At 41.2% G+C, this 22,828-nt stretch overlaps 1 protein-coding gene and 1 pseudogene across 6 annotated transcripts in view; both read right to left on the bottom strand.

Annotated features, from left to right (window-relative positions):
- NOSTRIN (nitric oxide synthase trafficking) overlaps window positions 1–22,828 on the bottom strand; it is a 58,767-nt gene that overhangs the window by 30,159 nt on the left and 5,780 nt on the right. For 3 of the 6 annotated variants that reach the window (XM_025934807.2, XM_086718825.1, XM_086718823.1), the window contains exons 2-6: window positions 19,693–19,778; window positions 6,610–6,693; window positions 5,489–5,605; window positions 2,882–2,944; window positions 2,601–2,682 (exon numbers count right to left, since the gene is read on the bottom strand). In XM_025934807.2, coding sequence (XP_025790592.1) covers window positions 2,601–2,682; window positions 2,882–2,944; window positions 5,489–5,605; window positions 6,610–6,693; window positions 19,693–19,778 — 432 coding nt within the window. The remainder of the gene's footprint in view (window positions 1–2,600; window positions 2,683–2,881; window positions 2,945–5,488; window positions 5,606–6,609; window positions 6,694–19,692; window positions 19,779–22,828) is intronic. The other 3 variants (XM_086718824.1, XM_086718826.1, XM_086718827.1) reach the window with 3 other exon arrangements.
- Window positions 6,702–19,684, bottom strand: LOC147578518 (large ribosomal subunit protein uL4 pseudogene; annotated as a pseudogene).

Here is a 22,828-nt window from a genome sequence, read left to right as displayed (position 1 = left end):
AATTCTGGCACAGTCACGATCACAGTTCGTAGGAATCTCAAAGTCCTGAGAAAAGTAGTCAAACTATCTTTTCCCCATGTCAAAAATCTCTTGACAGGATTTAGCTTGAGTGCATTTGGTAAAAGAATGATTTCTACGCAAACGATGTGACTATATAAAAACTTGTAGAAACAATATAAATGTGTACAATCTATGTGGAGGGGGTCTTGCAGAATCTGGCATCACTTTCGCTCCCATTGGTTCTTCCACATCATTTCACGTGGCCCAACTTCTAGCACCATGACAATCTATAACAGTCCTGGCAGTGCTAATTTTACTAAGTGTCTCATGGCCCCTGAAATGAATACTGTTTTAATTTCAAAGAGATTGAATTCTTTAAAACAATTTTTTTTTTAATTTTTTATTTTAGAGAGAGAGAGAGCACAAGTGTGCGTGAGCAGGGGGGAGGAGCTGAGGGGGAGAGAGAATCTTAAGCAGGCTCCATGCTCAGTGCAGAGCCCCACCCGGGACTCGACCCTGGGATCATGACCTGAGCCCAAATCAAGAGTCAGATGCTCAGCTGAGCCACCCAGGCACCCCTCAAAGAGATTGAATGCTTAATTATAATTAACTTTTCTCCTGCTTTTCAATAGCCAAAGGGACAATAATAATGATAAAAATGCCCCTAGCCAACCCCCCAAGGAGATCAGATTCTATGAGGCAAAACTTTTTCTTCCTGGACCATAGACTTTTTTTTGCAGGCCCACAGCTCAGCTATCACTCAACCACACTGAGACCTAGCAACATTGCACTTTTATGTTACCAGCTGATTAAATTTGGAATATACAATTTATGTAACAAATACGATGAAAATAATTTTGTGCATTATGTCACTTTTGACTCTGTGAAATGTGGAACAAGTTCACTTTTTTAAAAAAATGCTCATTTTTATCTTCTGTGAGAGAGTGGGCCGGGGTTTTGGGGGAGCAGCAAGGAGGAGAAAGGCCAAAATGAAGACTCTGAACTGGACCAGCGATTTGGGGGATCATGGAATGAATTATCCAAAGCACTGTGATAATAATGATAATGTCACTGTGCCTAATTTATGGTAAGTACTAAGGAAATGCTAGTGACTATCATATAAATACGGGGTTATGAGAACTATCTTGTAATTAATGAAATATTGACTGGTGTTCAGTGTTTATTAAGTTTGTTTGTGAAGGTGGAAGATTATATTGCTTTTTAGCAATTACTGTAAATTTCCCCCATCACCCCAGCCCTCAGTAGAACATCCATTCTGGTAAAAATACATATAGGTTCACACAAACATCAAATCCATTTCCTGACTCAGTTTAATGCATCTGAATAAAAATGTTTTTGGATCATTTATCTTCCATCAGGACTTTTACAAATTCCCTCATCTTACTAACTTATTACCTTTAGGACCTGCTTTATCGGGCTGTGGTCACTTGAAACTCCCCTCACCACCACCCCTTTCCTTCACAAGGACCACCATTACTGCTTCTTACCTGCACCTGGCCTTGAAACAAATAGTGACCATGACCTCACCCCATCAGAGCTAAGCAGCGTTAATCAAACACCCCTTCACATCACCTGAAAATATATTTTATTTTATTTATTTTATTTTATTTTATTATTATTATTTTTTTTATTTATTTTTGGGACAGAGAGAGACAGAGCATGAACGGGGGAGGGGCAGAGAGAGAGGGAGACACAGAATCGGAAACAGGCTCCAGGCTCCCAGCCACCAGCCCAGAGCCCGACGCGGGGCTCGAACTCACGGACCGCGAGATCATGACCTGGCTGAAGTCGGACGCTTAACCGACTGCGCCACCCAGGCGCCCCTGAAAATATATTTTAAAGTGCTTAACAACTGTATGACACACAAAGAAAAAGAAAAAGAAACACAGATGAAACTATTCTGGAAGAGAGGTAGACAGGAAGACTACAGAATGGGCTAGATAAGAGGACCAGGTGTCCTGAAAGTATTTAGTTGTTCTCTCTCTCTCTTTTTTTTTTTTTTTTTCTAATTTTATTTGAGGACAATATCCATTATTGCCTTTACCTAATCTGAAGCTGTTAAGCACAGAAAAGCACATCTTTCTAAAAGTTGTGCATATAATTCCTGTTTACAAAAGGAATATCTATTCCTTGAAAAACAATGTAAATACAAAAAGTACAATAAATGAAATAAAAATAACCTTGAATTCCACTATGTAGATATAATTCTTATTAATATTCTTAGGAGGTTCTCTAGATTTTTTTCTATTCATATATACATATATTTACAAATTGTCTAAAAAATTGAGATCATTTTTATTTAACACTATATAGTGAAAAAATTTCCGTATCATTAAATTCTTCTATAATATTTTTAATGCTTGCATAATATGCCATTCAAATTATCATGATTTATTTTTGGATGATGAAGATGTTTCTAGTTTTTCACTATTATAAGCAATGCTTTAACAAACATCTCTGTAGATAAATCTTGAGTTTGTGTTTCTTATTCTGGCAAATTCCTGAAACCTAGCATCACTTTCGATCACCGTTTATTCCTAGGGTCAAAGACAGAAATCTTGCTTTAAGATTTGACTCACGGATTTTCTCTTCTTTTCATGTACACTCAGGACCTGATGAGTTGGTTTTATTGCTTCCAACTCAATTGCTTTGCCAAGTTTTCTGGAAATAGAACATAAAAGACACACAAGCATAGTATTAGGATTTATATCTACTTTCCAAATTATTTTCTGGGGAAATAAAATGGTGTGTTCCAGTCTATCTGTTAAGGGCAAGTTTGAAGCAGACTATTTGTAGCACACCCACTTTAAATATTTATGCCTCCCTGGGGGCTGGAGTAAGCCAGGGTGGGGGCACTCACTGATGCAGGTCCGCCGCAGATTTCATGCCCTCTGAGACCCAGGCCCAGGCACTGACGAGACAGCTGGAGGCAAAAACAGGGAGCACAAGAGTGGGCGTCATTTTCCCAGTAAAGTCTGAGAAATACAGCATCCCGTCTGAGTCACTACACTCAGCAATTGCACTCATTTCCCTAATCTTATTTCACTTTGTCCACGGGGTTAAATTCTGCCAACTTACTGATTTGCACTATAGTCATTACATATATGGCTTTCTTTCCATCATTTTTCATTTCAGTTTTCATTTTCCATTTCATGTCTGTAGAAAGTCAGGAAAATAAAGTAGCCAAGGGTGAGAAGGCATTTAGAACAGGTGGAAGATCATGCGGTAGGTAGGGGTGGAGGGGCCTAAAGACAATCTTTTCAGGCTCCTCATCCCATGAATGAATAAGCTGAGCTAGGCTCAGAAAAGTTAAGTGGTGAAGCACCCAAGAGCCCTGGGACGGCCCATGTACTGCTCTTGGGGTTAGGGTCCAGCTCCCGTTTCCTGCTGGCTTTTAGGACAACAGCTTAGATATTTTGTTGTCTTGTAAGCAGTGTCTCCACTTCATGGAAGAGAGCACTGACCTCTCCCTAACGGCACAGGGGGAGGGTTAGCAAGTGTGATGTTATTTTCTCCCACAGAAGGGGCATAGCTGACAGCAACCCATAGCCTTGGCCTTCAGAAGCCAGAACAAGAAGCTCAATTGCATTAATAAAGTTCAGGGACAGAGGCCTGTGTAGACTTTGATGGAGGGGGAGGGGACAGACCTGTGCCTCTACTGAAGTCAGGATGGTGCAGAGGTTGTGCCTCCAAATGACTTAGGTTGCACCTTGCAGAGAATTGGAGAGATACACCGGAGGATGACAGATTTTCTGCATATCCTAAGCCAGGCATAAAACCAGAGACAAGAGACTACCTTCTATAGACTCAAAGTTATAGGAAATTGCAGGAAACACAAAATGAATCTGTATTGATAAGAAGCAGATCAGTGGTTGTTTAAGTGGGGAAAGGATTGCAAACAGGCACAAAGAATCTTTTGATGTGATGAAAATGTCTATGTTTTGATTTTGGTGGTAGCTACACAGTGTATACACATATCAAAATCAACCATACCATTTACTTAGAATGGGTGCTTGTTATTGCATGCAAATTAAACTTCAATAGAGTTGATTATTTATTTATTTTAATGTTTATTTATTTTTGAGAGCAAGAGAGACAAAGCATGAGTGGGGGAGGGGCAGAGAGAGAGGGAGACACAGACCTGAAGCAGGGTCCAGGCTCCGAGCTGTCAGCACCGAGCACGATGCGGGTCTTGAACTCACAGACTGTGAGATCATGACCTAAGCCAAAGTCGATCGCTCAACCCACTGAACCACCCACATGCCCTGAGTGGATTTTTAAAAAAGGAACCCATGGAGTGCCTGGATGGCTCAGTCAATTAAGCATCTGACTCTTGATTTGGGCTCATGATTTCAGCTCAGGTCGTGATCTTATGGTTAGTGGGCTTCATCCCATGTTGGGACCTTTGCTGACAGCAAGAAGCCTGCTTGGGATTCTCTCTCTCCCTTTCTCTGCCTCTCCCCCCCCCCCAAAAATAAATAAATAAACTTTAAAAGTATATAAATAAATAAACAAATAAATAGGAACTTAGGCACCCTTTGGGGAAGAGAAGCTGACATTTGATCCTCAGAGGAGCTGAGCAGCAGAGCAGGAAGCCTAGAGCTTGGACCTCAGAGGGGTCTGTGTCTTTGACCTTGAAAAGATCACATGATTTCTCTGACCTTCACTTAACTGGTCTTTTATTGATTTATTTATTTTAAACTTAAAAAAAAAATGTTTATTTATTTGTTTTTGAGAGAGAGACAGATAGAGAGCAAGCAGGGGAGGGACAGAGAGAGAGGGAAACAGAATCCCAAGCAGGCTCCGTGCCGTCAGCACAGAGCCCGATGTGGGGCTTGAACCCATGAGCCATGAGATCATGACCTGAGCTGAAATGAAGAGTTGGGTGCCTAACCAACTGAGCCACCCAGGCACCCCTTAACTGGTCTTTTAAAATAGAAATAGTTCAGGTTATCTATCCAAGTAGCTAACACAGATTTTCATATAGATAAAAGTTTATTAATCAATCAATGGTTATTATTAACAAAACATTCTGGACATGCCACCGCTCTGGGAGCATCTATGCTGGATGCCAGGATTACAACACAACAAGACACACCCCCTGCACCCCTACACCTCTCATTCTTTAGGGGGTAATTAGGGAGTAATCAAAATCATAATGGACACTTATGGAGCTTTTGCTCTATGCCAGGAATTAAACACACTTCTCAAAAATTATCTCATTTAATCCTCACAGCAATTATATGAGATAGGTTCTATTTCCATTTTAAATACACACTGACAAGTAAAATAAATTGCCCTATTCACCCACTTGATGAGGGGTAGAGGTAGAATTTAAATCTGGTCGGCGTAAATAAAGTCTATACTCAACCATTCTGCTATACTGGCTCCTTTGCAGTCTACTAAAGTACCGTCCTAAAAATCGAGCTCAAAGTCCAACAATTTCAAAGCCATTATTTGCTATTACAGAGGATTCCTGAGGAGGAATAGGAATGTGAGCTCCAGAAGGCTTCTTTTTTCTTTCCCTCTCTCTTTCACCATCAAAAGTGGTCTTTGCAATGGTACTTCCAGTTTAGGATGACACCTGCAAGTATTGGTCAAGAATCTTTGTTATAAATTATCATTGATGGACCATTTTTAGAATATCTTTTAGAATATCCAATATCGGGGCGCCTGGGTGGCGCAGTCGGTTAAGCGTCCGACTTCAGCCAGGTCATGATCTCGCGGTCCGTGAGTTCGAGCCCCGCGTCGGGCTCTGGGCTGATGGCTCGGAGCCTGGAGCCTGTTTCCGATTCTGTGTCTCCCTCTCTCTCTGCCCCTCCCCCGTTCATGCTCTGTCTCTCTCTGTCCCAAAAATAAAAAAAAAAAAAAAAAAAAAAAACGTTGAAAAAAAAAAAAAAGAATATCCAATATCTTTCTTCTCTCCCCTGGAAGAAAATATCAACTTCATTCTGAGATGTACTAAGGAAAATGTGAACCACCAGTTTTTCAGGACCCGATGAGCTAATCTCTACATACGTGATATCATATAATACACACCTCCCCCAAGAGGTGTGTACACACACACACATACACACAATGAAGCACATGTCATTACTCCATCTAACAGTGGAGGAAATCAAGGCACAGGGAGGCCAGGTTATTCTTTGGAGGTCATGGAGTTGAGATAAAGTGGGATTCACACTTCTTGACTCCAAGACCTTCCAACTCAGTGACACTGTTTCTAAAGTAACATGTTATCACTGGGACTTCTTATGAATATGGGTGTAGACATTGTAAGGACACAGGATCAATCCAGTTCTGTCACTTAATACCTGTGTAATTGGGGCAAGTTTCTTAAACTCTCCAAGCTTCAAGACCTTGTCTGTAATAGGGACAATTAAGAAGACTTGCCAAGGATCATGAAGATTAAAAGAGAGCATCTATAAAAGCTTGTAATGCAGTGCCTGGCACATAGTAAGTGCCCAAGAACTGTAAGCCGTGCTTGACATTATTCCTCCACATTTATAAGAGGAAGCTGGGATTGGACATATGTCACTTTTGATAGCTTTTAAGAACTATTTTGCCTTACCTCTTACAGATACTTACTTTTTTTTGGTGCTCTGTAATGTTTTGCTTAACTTGATTGCTAGTTTCTGAAGTCCTTTGGCATAGTTAATCTCCAAGTTTGCCCTGTTAGCAAAGGGATGGTTGTTAGGTAGGATGCTCTGGCCAAACGACAGACAAACACACATACGCACACACAAATGAAGGAGGGATCAGGCTGACCATTCTATGCCTGCACAAAGACACGCCTTGTTTACTATAAGGATCTTGTCCTTAGGTGAAATCCTTAAGGGTATCCAAAAGGATCCTACGGAGGGAGAGCTTTTAATTTAACCTTCTTCTACACTAGAGTTATGGGTTGAATTGTATTCCCTTCCCACCCCCACAAAGATGTTAAAGTCCTAAGCCCTAGAGCCTGTGAATGTGGCCTTATTTAGAAATAGGGGCTTTGCAAATGATCAAGTTAAGATGAGTTCATCAGGATGGGCCAGATCCAATATGGCCATGTCCTTATAAAGAAAGGAAATTTGGACATAGAGACAAACACACACACAGGGAGAATGCCATGTGAAGATGAAGACAAGAGATTGGGGTGATGCATCTATAAGCCATGGAGTCCCAAAGATTGGCAGAAAACCACTAGAGGCTAGATAGCAGCATGGAACAGATTCTTCGTCACAGCTCTCAGAAGGAACCAACCTAGCCAACACCTTGATCTCAGACTACCAGCCTCCAGAACTGTGAGACAATCAATTTCTTTATTTAAGACACCAAGTCTATGGTACCTTATTATGGCAGACCTAGCAAACTAATTCATCGAGCAAAGAATGGAAAACTTTCCTACTTATTCTGGGACATCAACGCCATCAGATTAGCTCTAGATTATAATAGCTGGCAATGAAGTGATCAATTATGATGAAGTTAGCCAAGAAGTCACTTTTTTTTTCTTTGTTTTGTTTCTCACTGCCCGTGATCAGGTCTTTATTCAAAATTAGCTACCCAGGGGTGGTGCCTGGGTGGCTCAGTTGGTTAAGTAAGTGTCTGACTTCGGCTCAGGTCATGATCTTGCGGCTGGAGTTCAAGCTCTGTGTCGCGCTCTGTGCTGACAGCTTGGAGCCTGGAGTCTGCTTCGGATTCTGTGTCTCCCTCTCTGTCTGCCCCTCCTTCACTCATGCTCTGTTTCTCTCTCAAAAATAAATAAACATTTAAAAAAAATTAGCTGCCCAAAATGATTCAACATTTATAGAAGACACAAATGTAAATTTATGCAGCAGGATTTTTTCTTCCATGGTGGGTTTCTTTCTTTTTTACAGGCTTCTTCTCAGCCTCTGCGTTCTTGGTAGTTGCAGCTTTTTCCCATCAAAGGTTTCTTCTGCTCCTTAACACCAAGAGGCTTCTTTCCCTTCTTCCCTACCACAGACTGCTTGCCTGGAACCCTCTTCTCACCCGATATGGCTTTTAGCATGGCTGCTGCCTCATCCATCCAGAGTTTGTGACGCCTGGCCTGGCGGAGGATGGTGCTCCGGCACATGGTCTTGGCATATGGGTTTGGCTTCAACCTGATTCTCAGGTTCTTTGGTGAATTCTTGCTCAGGACTCTGTGATGAATCTTCCTGCATGCTGCTCCCAGGGCTCTTTGGATCTCTGGGTTTTTCCAGATTCTGCTAAGGTGTGTATCAAGCGTGTAGTTATTCTTGAGGGAGGATGCCTTACACCAAGTGCCATACAAAACATCTAACTTGGGGAAAGCACTTTCAGTCCAAATGTGGAACCATCCCATGCCCACCAGGAGCAAGTGTCAAAATGTTCAGTTGCTTACTAAATAGAGTAATTCCAAGAATGTTTCTGCAGGCCTGGATGACACCGTTGTCCTCATTATAGATAATGCAGGGTCCCCCACACTGGAGACGACAGTGGTTTCTCGCTTTGCCATTTCCAGCACTCCTTTGTTGAGATGCATTAGACATTTTTGATATTCCAAGCCTTAAGTTTCATAAGAAGCAGAACAGCCTCCTTGGTCTTCTTGTAGCCTTCAACTTCATCTTCAACCACCAAAGGAAGTTCAGAAACTTCCTCGATATGATGACCTTTAGACATGACCAGCTCTGGTAAGGCTGAGGCACCCAGGGCAGACCACACCACTTCTGAGTTGTGTTCACTCTGGTGCCAGTGACACCAGGTTTTGGTTGGTGCAAACATGGAGCCCCCGTGACACGGGTTTCCAAAAGCACCCAGGCTGGAGTGGTGAGTCCCGCTGCCTCAAACTCTGGACATTCGAGCCACAGCTCTGCCAGTACCCTAAGACTCAGCACTTGTTTGGTGACCTGCTAATTCATAACAGTGTGGGGCTGTCTGTTGTTTGTGCGCAAGTTGGTATGAACAAAGTTCACAGTATATGGTGGAATGGGAGCCTTGAGCACACTAGGCAAAGTTGTATTTTTGCCAGATGACTCCCCCTTTTCAGAATACACTGATACCAGTGGACAAGCACACGCCATGGCAGGGAGGGGAGAAGGTCGCACTCCTCCCAACCCAGCAGCTCCTACACAAAAAGCAAGAAGTAGCTTTCTAATGGAAAAGTGCAGAGGGGCCAAAACTAGATTTAGAAAATGAATTTCTGTTACTTTCTATGCAGGACAAGACTCAGTAGGGAATCTGGGCATGCCTCCAAAAACAAACTCCTCGGTTCTTTTGAATAGATTGAATCACCGTTATCTTAAACTGATTTTACCATGTCCTACTTATAAGCCCATCTATAGATAAAATAAAGACATAGTCTTATTCAGTCTTCTCACTTTCTTTGAAGATAATACAAATGTAGGACATTAAGTTCAATTTATATTGTATTCCTTCTTAATTTGGACCAGAGTGGGTGTGTTTATTTTGTTACTATTATTGCATAGTTTTTAGTCTTTGGATTCTATTTTTATTATAACATATCTTTAGATTTATGACTTCATTTCATTGGAAAAACAATCCCAGAATTCTCTAGCAACTAACTTAATACCTGCATTTTTTTCAGTGCAATGAAATTAGAATTTAATATCATGGATCGAACGGGGAAAGATAGCTCTGTTGTATAAAATGGAATCCAGAGATCATGAGCTATTGATCTATTGTTAAATTTCTATTCATCTTTCCCTGTTAGTATAGCTGTGATTTAAGTTATTTTCACCACTATTTGAAAGAAAGAAAGTCACTGTAGAATGCATATTAAGGCCTAGTTGCTTAAAACACCATTTTGAATTAAACCTTTCCCAAGTGTAAGTAATGGTCGTGGCAAGTATTTTAAAATAATGAAGCTGATAGGTAAATACATCATTGCATTTAAAAAGCTATTTCTGTGCTCTAAGAATATATTCCAATCGATGGAGAGAGAGAATGCTGATCAGCAGCAAACTGGGAGAAACCATCACCTTGATGAATTTGGATGTTCTAGAAGCCCAGACCTCTACCGTTTACTGGAGTTGCTTTAGTTACTGCTTAAAGGGAGTAATCAGACCCACCTCTAGAGGTTTTATGATGATTAAAATATGCAAATGATCCAAACCTAGGAGGGGCTCAATACCTAGATTGATTGCTGGACTGACCTGCATAATCTGACACTTATCTCCCTCTCTATTTCCTCTCCTACCAGTCATCCCCTTGCTTACTGTACTCCTGCTTAGTAGCCAAATGCCGTCCTGCCTCAGGGCCTTTGCACTTGCTGTGGCCCTTGCTGGATACTCCTGCTATATAACCACATGGCATCTCCTTCATATAAACCCCAACAGGTTTTGTTCAAACATCACTATCTCAGAGGCTACCCTGTGACTATATATTCTCTTAAGGCTTTCTTTATGTTCTAGAACTTAACCACTGTCTTACACCACATATTTTCTCAGTATATTTCTATGAACAATTCTGTGAACACCCCTAGAAGGTAAGTTCCACAAGGACCAGAATTTGTTTCGTTCGCTGCTTGCTAAATCTCTAGGCCTAGAACAGTGCCAGGCACTCAGTATATAAGTCTTGAATGGACTTCCCATCAGATCTTGGTTAGAATTTTTAACTGGTCTCTGCCATATCTGTTCTTGCTCCACAGCTTTTGAAAATTTTAAACTATTTCGATGCATTCCTGCCCCGATGCATTGTTCAGTCCTAATGTCAGAGTACACTGCTTTCTAGCCCTTGGAGTAGCTAGATCCACTTACCTAGTCCATTGCTAACCAGAGGGCTTTTTAAGACTTTCTTTTTTAGCATTCCGTTTTCTCTTGGAAGCAGCACAGAGAACATTAAATAAGAAGACGTATTCGTACTGCTCAGCTAAGTGCTAGGCACCAAACAAGTTCTTAATAAATAGTAATTTTTCAAGTACCATTATTATGTACCCCAAAGGATCTCTAAACATTCAGAACACCTCGAATATACAGAGATGGGAAGTGTTGGGGGAAGAATCCACAGTTTGCTCATCCATCAGCTCCAGGACAATCCAGAATGGCTTCTAACACAACAGGTAATGCTGTTGGGCACAGCCTTTTCCTCAGAATTCATTTTCACTTTCAGGATGTTCTTGGAGGCTGTACAAGGAGTCTCTCAGAGGCCAGGCGGAAATAAAAAGGACAATTGCCAGAAGGAAGTGTTGTTTTCCTTTAAATTGCTAACTAAATCAGATTCACCTGGGGGAAAATGTTGGGCTTTTGTCATCAAGAAAGGAAAAGGGTCCTGCTGGCTGTGAAGCTAATACTCTTATGTCTTGAGCTTTGCTTCCGAGCCCCAGGACTTCTGCTGGGTTTTGCTTGAGCACAATAGGAAACCAGCCTAAAGAGATTTGATTACTGCACAGCATTTCTCTTTACACACAAGTATCTTAGAAATCTGGGCAGATCTGTAGTTTTACAGGTTGAAATAGAGCTTAAAAATTCCAAACAGTGCCCTCTTGATAAATGTGTTGCCATCCCTTGTGACGTGTTGCTGATGCTTGACTTGTGTTCTGCCTGCCCACAAAATAGCGACATCCAACATTTCCTGGGCACTTACAACATGCCAGGCACCCTTCTAAGTGTTTTAAGGCATGAAACTTCCTCACTTAATCTGGGAGAACTCTCATCAAGTAGGCACACATACTCTCCCCATTTCATGGAGGGGAACGCCAAGATGCAGAGAGTTTACCCCCATTAACTTTCCTGAGGTCACATAAGAAGAAGTGACAGAGCTGAGACTTGAAACCAGGCAGTCTGGGCTTGAGAAACTGCCTGCTTGGTCCTTCCAGTTTCCTGCCTCTGAAACTGTGGGGAAGAGGCTGGGGATGGAGAATTGCGGGGGAAGTCAAAGGTAAGTGCTTTTAAAAACTGTCACCGCCTCTCACTTCGCCTTTAAAGGCAGTGTTCTGAATCACCAAAGCTCCTGGTGGCTTAGCAGCTAGAGACCGAACTCACAGCAACCTCAGCACAGGCAGACTGAGCTTGCCGGGCATCTTCTGGAAACATCAGTATAAGTCATGTTCCCAGACATGGAGGAGGTGTTAAGGGTCTGGAAGGTGGGAGGGAGGGGGCTGTGATATCAGCTGTCATCAATGTAGGTCTCTGAGTCAGGACCGAGTTGGACACGGCCTCTTTGAAGAGCACCTGTAACTGTCCCTCCACCTTCAGCATAATGGTGACCCTGAAGGGTTTTAGACCCAGCATTCAAATTGACCAAGCAAAGCTGGCTGCCAACATTTTAAACCCTAATAACCACTTGAGAATCCTCAACAGATTACCCTGCCAGTTAGAAGGAAATGAAACAAGGTCAGGAGGATGGGTGTGGGTACAGGAGGAATGGAACACTCTGAGCTCTCTTTCTGGTGAGTCTGCCAACTAATGAAAAGTTCCCTGCCTCTGGCAACGAATGACCTTCATCTTAACAGAGGTTAATGAGTAAATTCCTCCCCAGAGAAAATTGCTCTAAGAAGCCATGTTCCCACTGGCAAGCATAGAGAGAGCTTTTACTTTTATAAACCGGGACATTTGTAAATTGAAATAAACACTGCCATGTGGCTCGTCTGTGCTTATGGTCTAATAAAGAGTATGTGTGGATATATGTATCGATTGATCAATCGATCGATAGATAGGTGATAGGTAGATAGATGGATATCCTTTTAGAATTCCTGAACAGAAATGCACTGACCTCAGTGTTTTCCCAAGGCAAAGGTGGCAAGTGTACCCCTGTATACATTGGTTTCTTCTCAGTCCTTTGAAGAGAGCTGTTTTATCACGGGTTCCATAATGTAAAGGGAGTTAAGAGAGGCAGAGCTAATGTCGAATCGAGACAGAGAATTTTCATTCCCTCATTAAAATAATCAGAAACAAGCTTGTAAGAACACTCTGTTTAATATTCTAGCCCTATAGCTACTATATGTAGTAGAGGTCGAGATTTCTTCTCCAAGCAACTGTCTTGGCACATGTGAAATTGATGATGTACGTATATATATTATGATGCATAACTCAATCTCAGAATATTCCAGTGAGCCTTAAAGATCCTGAACCAGGGAAATGGCATGCACTGACTTTTAATCCATTTATATTCTAATTTCCTCTCAGCATGTGGAGGCAGGTCAATAAATTTTCATTAGTAATAATGAAGACCAACCAGTAAGTCAAAGATCAACATTTGTCTTCAATTTTAAAATAAATGATACTTTTGAAAGAAAGGGGAGAGGAAGAATATGTGGTATCAGATTCAATATTTTAGATAGAGCACAAATTAAACTGTAAGAATATAAGTGACCATGTCATCAATTTTAGCATATCCTGCTCTATTAAAATTAAGATGATAAAAAGTGATTAAAAAAAAAAGACTGTAGCTGCCCCTGTGTCTATGAGGAATTAATTAAAATTGAACTAAGCCTCTCTCAAGCTTGAAAACAGCAGGTAACAGAGCCATCCCTTCATTATGAATTAAGAAGAAATTTTAGTAATCCGAAAATGTTTGTGAATCAGTCCCACCTCTGGTTTCTTACTTTCCACCAGCAGCAGCTTCTGGTTTGGGGGCTGGTATATTGATATTTTATACCCAAGCCTTATCAGTTTGCCTTTTGAAAGATGGTCCTAAGCCCATTTTATAACCAGGCTGTATTTAAAAGTTAGTTATTAGCCATCTGAAGGACATTTTCACATGGAAGCTCTCTGTTACTCGAGTGCCTGGGCTCTCGGCTAGCCCACAACGCCCACCTCATCAGTATCGATTGCCCTAATTCTGGCTGCTAAGAACAGTATGAGAAGATGAAATGCAAGGACCAGACCCTCCTTCGCTGCCCAGAATTCAAGCACCACTCAGTTACTGCTCACTTCCGGCCCAGAGAGTACACAGCTATGGTAGCTCCAGAACTTCAGATTCTCCATGGCTGGTAATTCCTGAACTGAGTGAGGTCAGTGGAATCAGGTGAGAGTGTTGTTTTGGGGGGGGAGTCAGGTAAAATGGACAAGAAGGGCCATATGCCTAACTTTTTAGCTGGAAAACAAAATTGTGTACAGCATTTCACCATGTCATAGAAACACTATACTCTGATATAATGAGAGAGGGAGTCACAAGGGAGCTGAGCCCTGCCCGCTTAACTTCTCCTCACTCCTTGAAGTGGCCCCTGAGGGCTCCCCCAGGCCCCCGTGTTACCAGATTTAGAAGCTACTAGGCTTAATGGCCGCTGATGTCATTTCCCACAGAGGACTTTAAGACTCTGAAGGGGGCTACACTAGGACCCCTTGAGCATGTTGGGATACCCACAGTGGCAGCGCCCAGTGGCCAGATGCCCTCACACCAAGCGTGTGTTGAGCTGGGTAGAAATCAAAATGTATCCTTTTTTTCCACATCCCCATCTCTATATTATGAATGAGTGAGAGTATGGTCACATTGCATTGAGCTGTGAGAATTAAAAAAGTGAAAGACACCAAGTATAAGACATATCTAACACAGTGCCTGATCTGTAGATTGTGCTGGACAAATGGTATCTTCAGTGTTTCTGTCATTCTTGTCTAGCTTTTTGTTCAAAATAATCTATATACCATGTAAGTAAATTTCTTTCACACATTTATTTATTGCTTCTCAGAAATAGCCTAACTTGAACTTCTTAAAAGATAGGACTGCCTAAAGTCACTCCTACACTGACACATTCATTCACTCAGTAAACATCTGTTGAATGCTTGTTCTATTCTAGGCTCTGTGCTGGTCACATGGGATACAGAGACTCTCAAGGAGGTCAGCCTCCAGTGGAAGAGACAGGCGAGTGAACAGACTGTAACAGTGTAGAGTAGTAGGATCTAGAGCAGAGATAAGTTCTCTGCATCCCTGAGGAGTACCATTTTGAGATGGGACTGGAGTCAGGGAAGGCTCATATGAGTGGGATAGCTGAATCTTGGAGATCTATTGAATGCAGACTGGTAACCAAGGTGAAGAAGTGTCTAACAGACATAGGATACAGTATGCACAAATTCAGGGACCCATCAGGGCAGGTGGGAGTTGGTAGGAGGGGTGGCAAGGACACAAAGCAGAGTTGTGACTACCAGTGGTTCAATAGATGAAGAGGGGTGGGGGTCATGGGTAGATGGAGGGAGACAAATTGGATAGGGAGGCAGGGCCCACATCTCAAAGGCCCTTTTATAAAATGCTATGAGGGCTGAATTTTATACTAAAGGTCATGGAAGCCTTTGAAGAGTCTTAGACAGGGTCATGGTCACAGAGTGGAAGATGTGTTAGAGAGATAGGGGCAGAGCTCTTGCCAGCTCCCTAGTTGAGATAACTTTGCTTGCATTAGAAAAAGGAGATTCTTTGAAAAGGCCCAGCTCGGAGCCAAGGTGCAAGGCTCGAGGGTGGAGAGTGGGTTAGATTTCTGCTTTCACTCAGCCCCTGCAGGTGCTTTTATGCAGTGTACAAACTGCACAACTTCAAGGCAGTACTCCTAGACGAAGAATAGGTTAAGAGATTTTTTTCCCCCCAGAACAATGGCAGAGTCCATGAAATGATAAGAAAGCTATGGGTGTAACAGGTGCTTAAAAGAGAGAAACATGAAGATCTGGTCATGAGGTGAGAAAGAAGAAGGGTCATGGGTGACTCCCAGATAATTGGGCTTAATTGGGTGGGCAGAGGTCCCAGTCGCCATGGTAAAACATCCAGGAGTATACACTTTGGGGAAAAGCTGATAAACTTTGTTTTGAATAGGCTGACTTTGTGGTTGCATGGGACACCCAGGTGGAAATGCCCGATAGAGTGTCAGATGTATGGCTTGGAGTACAGATAAGACATATTACCTGGTAATATAAATGTATGAGTCATCAATATGCAAAAAAAGAGCTGAAGCTGTAGAAGTTAAGATCACCCAGGCCATGGGCAGAGTTGAAAAGTTTAGGATTTATCAACATTTTCATTTCAATCATTTATGCCTTTGTTGACAGCATCTGCAATGAGTCGTGGATGGAACAATGACCAGCTATACTTCTTTGTTCCATTCTTTTCTTTCTTTCTTTTTATTTATTTATTTATTTATTTTAATGTCCAGACCAGTGGCCATTTGCAAACCTGCCCTGAAGCTTCCTTACAGAGAACAATTGATTTTCCCACGAAAGCCTGTTTAAGCCCTAGCTGTGAGGGTGCAGGGGACCAAACATTCATAAACAGTTTTGGGGAATGTGCCTTTGTCCTTTAAGTCCAATCTGTAATTGTGTTAAAGCGAACCCGATGACTTTGGCATTAGGCATGTCAGGGGCTGCTGTGTGTTTCTGGCTAAATCAGAGTTGCTACTACCAAAAAAAAAAAAAAAAAAAAAAAGGGAAACTGATGCTGCTAATTGGATAAAAGAAGTTAAGCATGACCATGAATTGCAGAATTGCCAGGCAAAATGATGTTTTAATAACAACTGCACTTTTCTATCACCACCAATTAGAACAAATTGGTAGGCAGCTGAGCTTGGAAATGAAGCATTATCTGGACTTAAAGCTTGATCGTGATGCTGTCTCTTGTAGCCATGTGCTAATGTGGAACTACCATGCGGAAACACATTCCAATGTATTCGTAAGCAAGGTGTCTGGAATTGTTAAAATCCAAGGGCAGTAAAGACCTTGTTCTAGTAATGTAGGCATAATGATAAAATAGGGGCATCTGGGTGGCTCAGTCCCTTAAGCGTTCAACTCTTGATTTTGGCTCAGGTCGTGATCTCAAGGTCTTGAAACAGAGCCCTGCATTGGGCTTCATGTTTTGTGTGAAGCCTGCTTAAGATTCTCTATCCCCCTTTCCCCCTGCTCCCTCTGCCCCTCCTCTGCTCATGCTCTCTCTCTCTCTTTCTCTAAAAAACAAAAAAAATTAAAAAGAAAGAAACCTTTAACTATCTTGCATTCATTTATTCTTTCAATCTACAAGTATTTACTGAATGTATTTTATATGACTGATACACCTTTAGCCCTAAGAAGCCCCATATGCTTCCTCACTATATCTTTTATTATCCTGGCCACTGGATTTTTCTTCATAATTTTTCTTCATAATTTTCTGTGTCATAACCTTCACAGAGAATGCCTACTATATGTGTTCCAGGAGTACCATTTACTTGTCTGATGGGGTTTCTCATTACTTGTCTATACTCTAAGTAACTGGATAGTTTTTATACAGAGTTGTGGTATGGGGCCCCAAGCCTGCTTGGGATTCTCTCTCTCTCTCCCTTTGCCTCTCCCCTGCTCATGCTTGCTGTCTCAAGTAAGTAAGTCAGTAAGTAAGTAAATAAATAAATAAATAAAATCTTAAAAAGAGTATTGGTTTCCAGGTATTTTTCTAATACAGAGGAAAGATATCATTGACTTATATGTAATAACTCTACCCATTTACAAGGATGGCTGATGGCCTAGCTCTTATCTTTTGTATATCTAAGGTAATAGATACTGATTTCTCAGAATGGAAAGGGTAAGGCAAGTATAGTACCAATTATGTTGTGACCATTCCTCCTTTTGCTATGATTATTATGTCAACTCAGTTCAAATACCTTATAGGAAGAGTTAGTGACTTCAGAATCACTCCCCATGGGGGAAAAAAAACCCAATTCTAGCAAGTGAAGTGGTCTCTGTATTTGCCAGCTAACATATAGAAATATAGATGGAAAAAAACACAATGTGTTACATATTCAAAGATTAATAGAAAGTTTGTGTCTGAAAAAAAAAAAAAAGAAAGTTTGTTAGAAAAATGTTGTCTCCAAATACCTACTCTTTTAGTGTGGGTGAACATCCTTCAGGTTAATTACATGATCAAACAAGTGAGCCGAGGAAGGAGAACCAAAAGTTCAGGTGTGAGGAGACATTGCCAAAAGCACATTTATCAGGAGTAAATATAAAGCAACTCAAATGGCATCTTGGTTAGGGAGAAATTATTTAATTGTTGAATAAGTTCAGCTATAAGTTCAGCTTTACAAAAATGTCCAGGAAAGCATCTATTGCATAAATGACCTAATACCTAGCGTAATTTCTCCAGTCAAGGTAAACATTAGATTCCCCTCTCATATGTATGCTATGCAGTTTTTATCCCAGAAAAGTGCTAGTAATTTTGCTAACCAGTACTGTTCTTTAGATCTTCAAATTCTAATTTCCACTCCATAGGAAGGTAAAACTATGGAGAGAAACATTCTTAGCTACCCAAGTGTTTCTTCTTCTTTGGAGCTTGTTTGCTGCTCTAGAACCTATGGGTGGAAAGCTTTGCATGTGAATAACTCTGGGAAGGATAGTAGCCCTAGGAAGCAACTCTGAGAGACCCAGGTAAGAAATGAAGGTTGTGATTGTATATAAAGTAGATGTGTCTGTGGCAGCGTGGAGGTTTGGAGTGACCTGGACAGGGAAAAACAATAAGACAGTTCGGAGCACTGATTCCCCCATATTTATTCCATTCATTCTTAAGTCCATTTGCCAAGCATTATTTATCACCTGCCTTCTGTCTTCATTGCTGTCTACGGGGCACTAATTTTGAACACAGGGACACCAAATAATCAAGGCCCAGAGGACTTTAATCCAGGTCACATGCATGGCTAAAATATGTATAGATCCTTCCCAATCTGCAGGAGGGGGGTGCTTTCTAATCTAGATAATGGGTTGAATTTGTACAATAGCTAACTGGTCCTATTTTAAATAATTTTTTGAGACTAAAAAAATAAATATTTTCTTAAAGAAGAAATTCCCTCCCAGATTGTTCCTCCCTGTTCCTCTCAGAATCAAAGCAATTGGCTGTTAAGATAGAAGTAACTTATTTTAATTTTTTTTCTTTTTGACTCCATTTGACAAACATGTGTTTTGTTTGTTTGTTTGCTTGTTTTGTTTTTGTTTTTTTAATAACTGCCTGTTTGAGCTTTCCCTTATCTTTCCCTGGCCTTACTGATTGTTCCTGATAAAGCTGATATTCTCATTTGCTCTCATCCTACTAATGCAGGATGCAATTGATCCATATATACTACACATGCCATACTTTAAATTTGAAATGGTTATCTTAAAAGAATAGGTTTAACTCTTTAGGGTTGCTTATTATAGAGCTGTCTAGATATAGGGAAAAGACTTAAGGACTCTTTACGGCCCAATTCAGTTCTTGGGTTCTCTAATTTTAAGCAGGAACTTCTGTAACTTTCTAGACTGACTTAGGTGTGCTCATTTTAGCATAGTCAACAACTTTACACATGATCACATCTAGTATTAAGAGAAGATGATGCTGAAAATGATCACTTTTCATTCATGAGACATTTACTGAGGAAGTCCAAAGCCCAGACATGAAAAGATGAATAGGATACAGCCCCTGCCCTGGTAAGGAAGATGGAAATGTAAATTCACAGTTGCCATCAGTATGGGAATCTAATAATGGCATATACATCAGGCCCAGTGGAGTGCCCCAGGAGGGGGTTGATAAACTCAGTCTGCGAAGTCAAAAGAGACTTGACTGAGCCTTCGCAAGCAGAATTACTTCCTATCGTTTCCTGATTTTTATGGCACCCAAGTGATAAGTGTGCAATAGAGGAGAATCACTCTTCAAACTAATCTCTCCAGTACCAAAATACAACACGGAGTTCTGGAAAGTAGGACAGCTTGTAATCACTCCTCCGGTCATATTGCTAGCTGCAATGAAAGAAGAACTGTTTATTGCAAACGTGCATTTTTGTACCTTTGCTGAAGAATGGATGTGACCTGCTTGCAGAAATTCTCTCCATTTTGAGAAAACCCCTTTAGATTCTTGTACACTTTATTATACTGAAAAAGAAAAGCACAGAAGGGTTATGAGCACTTTCAAAGACAGAACGATAAATTCAGACTGCTCTGTAATGATGACTGTCATTGTAAATGATCGTGAAGCTAAGGGGATGTACACATTTTGGATGAGTTCCTAAAATAAAGATTAAGTGTCTTATGCCTGGATATGAAATACCCGGCAGAACTTTTCAAAAATACAGCTGGTTTGTTTGTCCCCAGGCAACAAGTCAGCAGTGGGGTGATTTTGAAGTCTGACTTCCTGTCACTTCTATTGTTTCCCAGGATGGTTAAAAGTACATTCTGAAATATGTACACTGAGTAATCATTTTGTGCCTCCACCCCAAGTTCCCAAATAATATTCCTGGGTGCCATACCATGAGCTCATGAAGTGAAGGTGTTTTTTTTTTTTTTTTTTTTGGATGAGATATGAATATGTAAGTGAAATAACTTGCTAATAAAATGTGTCCTGGTCCCTCTAAATCTGATTTAACTCTAGTAATAAAGAGGTACCTGGGTGGCTCAGTCAGTTAAGCGTCAGACTTGAGCTCAGGTCATGACCTCACGGCTCATGATTTTGAGCCCCACACCCGGCTCTGTGCTGACGACAGCTCAGAGCCTGGAGCCTGCTTCGGATTCTGTGTCTCCCTCTCTCTTTGTCCCTCCCCCGCTTGTGCTCTGTCTCTCTCTCCCTCTCAAAAATAGACATTAAAAATTTTTTTTCTAACTCTAGTAATAAGAATGTTATAATAATGCATTGAACATTTTTGTTGTACCAAACTTTTACAAATTTATGAATAAATCTTTATAAATTCATTCCTATATGAATTTAGCATACAGACACAAGAATTCAATGGGAAAGATTTTGTCATTTGATTTCGAACTCCACGAAGTCACCCTGAAAATTGTATTTGTAAAAGTAGACATTGATGATGGTAGATTTTAAGTGCCCAAATGAAGAGACTAAACGTGAATGAATTCTGCAGCTGTCCTGACACAGAGTGGATCAGTTAGGCAGTGGAACAGTCCCAAGCACATTCCCTCAGAGTTTCCATGTGGGAGGTGTGATACCTCATTGCATTTTTTAAAATGAGATTTTACAGAGGAGGATGCAAGTTCTGTATGAAATGAGGGCCATGCTGTGGCTCTTTGTTCCTCCGACGAGCCAGCCTCGTCCAGCACTCCAGTGGCTTTGAGAGCTCACATTCAGGGAGCACCTACTATGCAGCTGGCAGATTCACGGACGTGAATCCTCAGGGCCAAGGCAACCCTTCAGTTGTCATGGGAACACCTGGTGTGTGTGCTAGCAGAGTAGCAAACAGAGGACACGGGGTCACAGAGGAGGAAAGGACCTAAAGGAAAGGACCTGATCCAGGTCCTTAACTTCAGAGCGGAATGAACGAAATCTAGGATATAGAAATACAATCCTATAGATACCAAATTCCTTTTTTTAACTATAATTAAAACAATTTTTTAATGTGTATTTACTTTTGAGAGAAAGAGAGAGACGGCACAAGCATGGGAGGGGCAGAGACAGAGATGGAGACACAGAATCCGAAGCAGGCTCCAGGCTCCGGGCTGTCAGCACAGAGCCCAACGCAAGGCTTGAACTCACAAGCTCTGAGGTCACAACCTAAGCAGAAGTTGGATGCTTAACCGACTGAGCCACCCAGGTGTCCCTGTACCAAGTTCTTTTATCTTTATGCAGTGGTTCTCCTTTCACCTGAACTTAGCACAGAGAGCCAGGGCAGGGTTTGGCAGACACACAGGAATAGCAAATGGCTCCAATGAAACTACCTCGGGCTCAAAGACAGTAGTCAGGGAGCAATGCTCTTTATAAAGACATTGTGAACTCCTAAAGCAGAGTTGACAAAATCACGCGTCTGCAGGCAGGGGCAGACCCCTGCGAGAATGAGGAGTAGGGTGGGGAGAGCGAGCTGGAGAGACAGCTGTCCCCACTGCTCTGGACCAAGGGACTGCAGCCCAGGATGGCCAGATATTCTAGTCTGTCCCAAAAAGCTGACATAGGGATTGGCATCTGAAATACGGTTTTAAAAAAACAATGGTAGCAAACAATTTACAAATTTTTAAGCTGTCTGCAGAGCAAGCAAAACATGCCTACAGTGAGGTTCAGATGTAGGATGTCTGAGGAAATGATTCTCCCCTGAGTTATGAGAGTAAAATTACTATTTGGCAACCAACCCACTTTTATTTCTATAAAAATAACTTGTCTGTGAACGATATGATCTTATAAGGCCTCCTTCCTTCCCTTACAGGTACAATGGGAAAGTTTTAGTGAGCATTTTAAGATTGTTTAGCTTTTTTGTTTGCTCCTCTGTTGCCTAAACGTTTTCAATAAATCACCCCCAGCCTTTTTATTTTCTTACTACACTACCAAATAACATTCCACAAATCACACATAGGTATCATGAGAAGAAAATAAATAAATGTGAAGCAGGGCACATATCCCCAGCATAAAGTTTTTTCTCGTGTCTCTCCCTTAGATGTAGCCATGTGACTAAACGTTTCCCAAGGAAGCATGGGTAAAAGTGTTGTGTGAGGTTTCAGTGACGTTTCCTTCCTTCTCTTCCCCGATACCTATACTTAGAAACGATGGCTGAGGCCACGAGATGGCCTTGAGGATAGATGCCATGTACTAAGATGGCAGAGTAGAAAAAGAAAAAGAGCCTGGGTCCGTGATGGCCCTGGGGGCCACCATATAAGCCCTCAACTCTCTACTTTTGGACTTACTTTATGTGTGAGAGGAATGTAATAATAGGGGTTTTGAAAAGCCACTCTTATTTTTGACTTTTAAAATGTGCAGCTGAACATAGTTCAAACTCAGACACAGTCTTTAAACTTTTTGTTTTAAATTATGAGACATTTTTATGTTTCATAAAATAATGACACAGATAATAATAATGATACACACAGGAACTCGTTACCTAAGTTATAGAGATATTTAACACTTTGCTTCTGCTTTCTGTAAACAACTGTTTTTTTTTTCATTCCTTTTCATAATTTCTTTGGCTATACTTGGGCATTTATTCTTG

The sequence above is a fragment of the Puma concolor genome, chromosome C1, assembly GCF_028749965.1.
Source record: "Puma concolor isolate L17-30 chromosome C1, mPumCon1.1.hap2, whole genome shotgun sequence".
Classification (NCBI taxonomy): Eukaryota; Metazoa; Chordata; class Mammalia; order Carnivora; family Felidae; genus Puma; species Puma concolor.
This window is presented reverse-complemented; position numbering and strand designations above follow the sequence as displayed.